Raw genomic sequence first — 6,977 nt, forward strand, 5'->3', positions numbered from 1 at the left:
ATGTCAATAGTTAAAAAAATACAGTGCAATTTAAGAAAATTCATTATTTAATAAATCAAAATTTTGTTTATTTATAGTTCACAGTCACGGCAGTCGAATAATGACTGCAAGGTTACGTGAATAAAATATAATTTTTAAGTAACTTTAAAGTTAATAAGTGATAATAAATTTTACAAAATTTCTACGTAAATTTGTTAATATTATTTTTTTTTGTAACAAATTAAAAAAAAAATTTCGAACCTCTAATTGAACAATACCTTTAATTTAAAATTTTTATAATTATAAAATAAATAAATATAAATTATCAAAATGTCTTTTTGTAAAACATGTTTGATTTTAAAATCGATAAAAATTAAAGAAAAGAAACGTAATTATATATGAAGAAGTAAAAAAAAAAAAAAATTAGAGTAGAGTAAATTCAACGGATTTTCCCACCGATACAATTGACTTTGGATTCTTCAGGTCGTTGCTTAACTTGTCTCTAGTCCTCACCTCGGGGCAATGAGACAGTGAACATAAACAGTCCATTGCAGTTATATTAAGTACAGTGAAAGTAGTGTAGTGTAATGTATGACTGTGCTGGTAAATAGAGTTCTCTTTTATACTTATACATACCAAGCATAAAAGAGAACTAAACGTAATCAAACGATAATAAGAGCTGTGACCTAATGGTTTACTATAAATCTTCAATTATCTACGGCATTTGTCTCTAGCTTTAGTTATTAGTCATTATTTTGTTCAATCCGTCTGGTCTAACATAGTAATATAAAATTGCAAATAAAAAATTTAAACATAAATCGAGTGACATTAAGTCTGGCTTTCGTTTTCGAAGGTCTAATCTGTTTTATGCTCGATTTACTTTTACAAACTTGTTTTTATCTTTCGAGAATAAGATCGTGAGATATATAACATTTTTTTTTTTTTTTTAACATTAAGATATTCGATACTTTTTTCGGACAAATTTTTGCTCCGTTAATCCCAATGACAGTTTATTTGCGAGGTAAATTTTTTTTCATGCGAAAAAATGAGTTAAAAGATGATAATGACAGTGTACAATAGAAAAATTAACTTTTAAATAGAAAATTACTGCTTGCAATAAATAATTACCATCTCTGTTTCGTTTTAAATTTTACAATCGGAAAAAATCACAATGCAAACTAATAACTAATAACAACTACTCATTTTTTACGACGTATACAATTTCCAAAGCTAAAATTGACTGTTGTTGCTACTTTTTATTCTTATGCTAATAATTTTTTATTGTTTGTTAGTTTAATAGGCGAATAAATTTTGACTTTTATTTTTTTAATTTGTAGAGAGTAAGAAACTTTTTTTTTATTACTGAAAATTTTTATCCTAATTTACTTATAAATCTAGCAATCAGGTCAATGACATGTCGAATAAATTAACGGATGTATTATTTAAATTAATTTTTTACATGCAAAATGTAAAACATTTCTCTGAATATTTTTAAACGTACAATTTTGTTCAAAGTTGAAGTTATTGGCGTAAAATGTTTTAAAATAATGGTAAGACGAGACTGAAAACTCATTGGAACATGGAGCGACGTTCTCGTAAAAATTTACAGTTCACAATGTACTTTTTGGTTTTTACAGTACTCATTTTTAAATTTATTGTACTATATAACACGCCTTAAGACCCTTAACTTTTCTAAGAACACTGCAAAAAGTTCGAAAGGAGCTATACTAGTTGTTTCTTGTTTCTTATATCGTATGCAATTGCTATAAATTTAAATGGAAAATTTTCTACATGACCATTATTTTTCTGCTTCTAAAATTTTTAATTATTCTACCTAGTTATTTATTTATTTATTTAATTTAAATGCCAAGGCAATGACCGAGTGGCAAAAATACAAAATAGAAGAGTATCAAGTACATGTAAGAATATTAACAGATCTACATGGATATTTTAACAATATTTTGATTATGGCTAATCACTGAGAGACGAAAAATTTATCTTGAAAAAAATGAGCAATATTATAATAAGAAATTAATTTGTTGAAAATTTTCAAGAATTTTATTTCTTAGCAGAAGAAATCAAAATTTTTCTCACAATAACTGTCTTGTTGAAAAAAATTTTTTGATTTGGAAAAAAAAAACAATTTTAGGTAAGTAACTTGCAAACTTTCATCCAAAATTGTTTTTTCCTAAATCTAGAAAATTTTTTGTCATCAAGAAAATTATTATTGTGAGAAAATTTTGATTTCTTCTGACACGCGGAAAAATTACATTATATAATGTAAACATGACGCTCCGTATAGAAAACTGAAAAAATTATAGTTTCAGATTGTAATTATTACATTGAAATGTAAATATTACATTCTACAATGTTATTCTTATAAAATCTGTAATAATTACACTCTGAAACTTTAATTTCTACAGTTTTCTCTACGGAGCGCAACGTTTACATTATATAATGTAATTTATCCATTTTTCTTTTTACTGTGTAAGAAATGAAATTGTTGAATTTGTTAAACAAATTAATTTCTTATCAAAACAATGGCCATTTTTTTTAGGAGAAATGTTTTTCTCTAAATGTACTCAACCCTATTATCTACAAAAAAAAAAAAAAAAAAAATTGTAAGGAAGACCGAAGTTATTTTGGAGCAAGAAGAAATTTTCTTGGCTTAAAAAAATTTAACTTCGTTCAAGAAATTTTCAATCTTCCTTAAGATTTTTTTGATTTGAGAAAATTTACGCTTGACTCAAGACTTTCTTTCATTCTGTGTAAATTATGACAATAATAACGACAACTAATCCCTTTTTTCAGGTGACAAATGGCTCGTTTCATGTTTAGGAGTCCTCCATCTCAGTAAAGGTTTATTTTACCGAGTAGTACCAGCAGACCAGGGATTCGGTAACTTCGGAGAAGCGTCTGGATCGCCGACAACAGAGTATGCGGGTGTCTTCCGTTTCCGATTATGGTGGTGCGGAGCATGGGTGGAGGTGCTGGTTGATGATCGTCTTCCAGCCGTTCACGGTCGACTTGCCTTCATCCAGAGCCGTCATAGCGACCAATTCTGGCCGGCTTTACTGGAAAAAGCGTATGCAAAGTAAGCCTTTAACTTGATCAACTTCTGACGACTAATTTTTACTTTAATAAAGTAGTTACACAGATTTTTAAAAGCTTGCATTACATGATAATGGCAAATAAAGTTTTGAGAAATATGTAGGTTTGACTTAATGATTTACGAGGAAGAACTATAAACCCAGGATTGCGCTCCTGATAACTACGAGCACGACCTCGAGAAGGCGGTTAGCCCCGGTGAAAAAAATATAAAATAAAAAAGGTATTAAAAAGAAGACAAGAATGAAGTAGAGTGAGAAAGGTATGAAGTAAAGAGTGAAGAGATAATGAAAAAAGGAGAAGAGATTGAGAGAAAACAACAAGGAGAAAATGTATACGGTAGAAAAGATAAGATACTCAAGTCAGCCTTGGAAGCCACCAAGTAACTTCTCTCTTTCAGACTACTCTCTTCTGTGTACTGTGGTGCACAAGATCCACCTCCGCGACTTTACGTACTCAGGTCTTCTACTTCAGGGCTCTGGAATGGTCGTAATACCAATCACGACTGTTAACTCTTTCAAGTCTTCAGTCTAAGAGAGAAGACAAGGAAAATTTATATCCAGTTGATCGTCCCATCATTTTCAACTCCAAACGAGCCAGACAATATCCACAAGACAGTTTTTGTATTGATTAGGGTTATCTGAAAAAAAAAAACAACGTTTTTTTTAATACTGCACCACTTACCGAGGATGTACTTTGCTCTTAAATCATGTATATTGTTGTTATAATCCATAACATTAATATTAATATGCGGTGAAAACATTGAAGTTTAAGGAAGACACTTGATATCACTGAAAAATTTTTTTCTTAGATGAAAATTAGAAATAATTTTTACCAAAACATCTCTTAGTAGATTTATTTTTTTTTAATATTTAAAAGCTTTATTTTTTAACTAAAATTTTAAATGAATAATTTGATTTCTACAGAATAAAAATTAATTGATAATACCGAATAAAGATATAAATTATAAATTAGTTTTAGATAAATTTAATTCTGATAACAAACTTTTTAAGAATTGTCTGTTCAAATATTTAATAATTTCGCCGTGGTCTTATCAATCAATGTTGACTGATTTGTTGCCATTTTTATTCACTTTTTGAAGGTCAAACTATTTTGGATTGAATATTTTCTAAACAAAAATTTTTATTTAATTTTTAGTTTTCTTCATGAAAGTTAAAATTATTTTAATAAAAACTAAGAAATATTGGTAATTATTTACAAGTGGGGTCAAACCTATTTTTGGCCTATCTAGGTGAAAAATTAACATTTTTTTATTTTTTTTCTATTGTGCTTGTTTTACGGGGAATTTATGGTGAAAAAAATTTTGGCTCTCAAAATTTGTATTTTATCTTTTTTTAAATTTATAAATTTTTTTGAAAATTTGTTAAAATTGTGGTAATTAATTTTTTTTTTTAATTATTCATTTTTTTTTATATATTTTTCAAAAAAAAGTATATCAAAATAAAAAAACAAAAATTTCGTTCAAGAAAATGAAAATTAAAATGATAAACCTCTCTCGTAAATAATTACCGAAATACTTTATAAAAATTAAGTTTTTGATAACCAAACTAAAAATATTTAATTCAAAATTTATTTGAAAATAGCAATAGAGTTGACAGAGTTCATTGACTGTTTAATTGTCACCTTTCCAAACAATCGCCAGCGTTTCACTTGAATGAAAGTCAACCTGGACAACGTAAACAGGTGTGTCTGTAACAACGTTCTCGAATTACGAATCACATATTTTATAATTTAAAACCTACAAAATAACAGCAAGCTCAAAAAACAAAACTTAATATAAACATCAGGCATCAATTGAAAAAAATTCTAATAAAGCTATTAATTCATCATTTTCAACTCGTAATACAACTAAATTTTTTTTTGTTCCGCCAATACCTGCCAAAATAAAAATTCATAAATTCAATAGTGAGAACTGAGAAGTATAAAAAATTTAAAAAGTGTTTTTTTAATACATTATTCATAAGAAATATTACCGTAACTCATACGTTTATAATTATAATGAAATCTTTTCTAATAAATTATTATTACAACCTTCTAAATATTCTTCCGAAGAAAACGTAATTCATATTAATTACATAATTAAAATTTTTTTATCCATTATTATAGATTCCGTAATAATACTAAAATATTTAGTGTTATAATATTTTTTAATTACAAAAAAAAAATTCGCTTTAATGAACATGGGTGTGACAAAAAGCTATTTTAACAAGCCGTTATTTTAATTTATTTAAATATTTATCATAATTAGGCAGTAATTATTTTACGATGTGATAATTATAATTACTTTTAGTTTCAATTTCAATTATCTATTGTTACAGTTAATAGAGCATCACGTTCTTGTAATAACTTCAGCTTTAATCTCTTCACTTAGGCCTATTTTTTCACAACAAAAAACACAATGTCAATGAAAGTGTACTTGATACTTTCAAAACGACTCAAGAAATAATATACTTACAGTTAACATCAAATTACTCTGTTCATTATTAAACAATTAACAAAAAAAAATGAAAGTTAACTATTTAAACTCGTCAAAATAAAAATTCGCGATAAATGTTTTTGTAATTACGCTTAAAAAATGTCAACCTGTCACTTAAGTTAATAATATTTTATTCTACAAAAATTAAGAGGTCATTCTAGTTCCCGCGCTCAAAAAAAAAGCCAATGTTCATGATTTTTTTACTTAAAAACTATTGTAGATATTAATATAAAATTTATTCAGCGTAAAAAATAGAAATACACTCCAGAGAAAAATTCTTAAACTAAGAAAATAATTTTGAAGAATTTCATTGTTTTGAAAAAAAAAAAATTTTTTTAGTTTAAGAATTTTTCTACTCAAATCAAGAAGATAAAATTCTTCAAAATTTTTTACTTGATTCTAGTAAATTTTTTTTTCTGTGTACGACAATCAAAAAACCGGAATTCTGAGATAAACGCATTTAAAGTTTTTTTCATAAAAAAAAATATTTTGCCTAAGAAAAAATTTTTTTTCTTAAAAGTTACAAAGCAGAATAACCCCTCAAATAAAAGATTAAATTTCAAGATTTTTTGAGTCATTAAAAAAATATATTGCTCACTTTAGCAACACATATAATTAATATTCAATCCAACTGATTAAAACTTATTTATAACTTTAAATTTCCCAAAAATATATTTATAAATTACAATCCACGATATATTATCGATTATCGTAAACAATAATAAATCGTTTTTATCTATCAAGCCTTTTTTATATCAATACTTTTATTTTTATTATCATAATTTTATACTTGATCGGTATTTCTTGTTCTTCCTGTACTGGTCAGTATAAGCATAGCAGTCCAATGATCTTCTTCGTTCGCTCATTCGTATATTTTTTTATTTAAAGCCTTTTTTTTTTTTTACTTCAATCGAGAAATTCCTTCGGATCGAATCGGCTTCCAACCACATTTATCATGCCATGAATCAAACGTACATGACGATGCATATTAAATTGATGCACGGATCTACAACATACATTCACAATATTTATATATAAATATAAATATAAACAAACAAATGTATATTTAGTAACTGATAAATATTATTGACTCACTATAATAATAATCATGTTAATATATTCACTGTTTAATAACACAATTCAAGTAGCCAGTGTTTTAGGATCACGTAGTTAATTGATTTATCATCACCATCACGTTCTACTCTTCCATTTTTAATATTTAATTTAAATACATCGTCATATCTAATCAATCATTAAATTTATTTAATATAATGATAATGACTACATGGCGAAAAAAACATAAAGAATTTTTCTATTTTTGCATAGGAAATTTTTTCAAATTTTGCTTTACATTTCGAAAAAATTAAAAATCCAGCAGAGTATGGACAGCGTG

General features: G+C 26.3%; 1 protein-coding gene across 2 annotated transcripts in view; it reads left to right on the forward strand.

The window, feature by feature from the left end:
- The window catches only part of Calpc (calpain C), a 37,331-nt gene that overhangs the window by 19,174 nt on the left and 11,180 nt on the right, over positions 1-6,977 (forward strand). The window contains exons 1-2 of one of the 2 annotated variants that reach the window (XM_074244955.1): positions 492-582; positions 2,791-3,073. In XM_074244955.1, the coding sequence (XP_074101056.1) occupies positions 567-582; positions 2,791-3,073 (299 nt within the window). In that variant the 5' untranslated portion in view covers positions 492-566. Of the gene's footprint in view, positions 1-491; positions 583-2,790; positions 3,074-6,977 lie in introns of those variants that run through there. The other variant, XM_074244953.1, reaches the window with a different exon arrangement.

The sequence above is a fragment of the Cotesia typhae genome, unplaced genomic scaffold (assembly GCF_013202065.1).
Source record: "Cotesia typhae breed Kobodo isofemale line unplaced genomic scaffold, CoteBio_Ctyphae contig_44, whole genome shotgun sequence".
Classification (NCBI taxonomy): domain Eukaryota; kingdom Metazoa; phylum Arthropoda; class Insecta; order Hymenoptera; family Braconidae; genus Cotesia; species Cotesia typhae.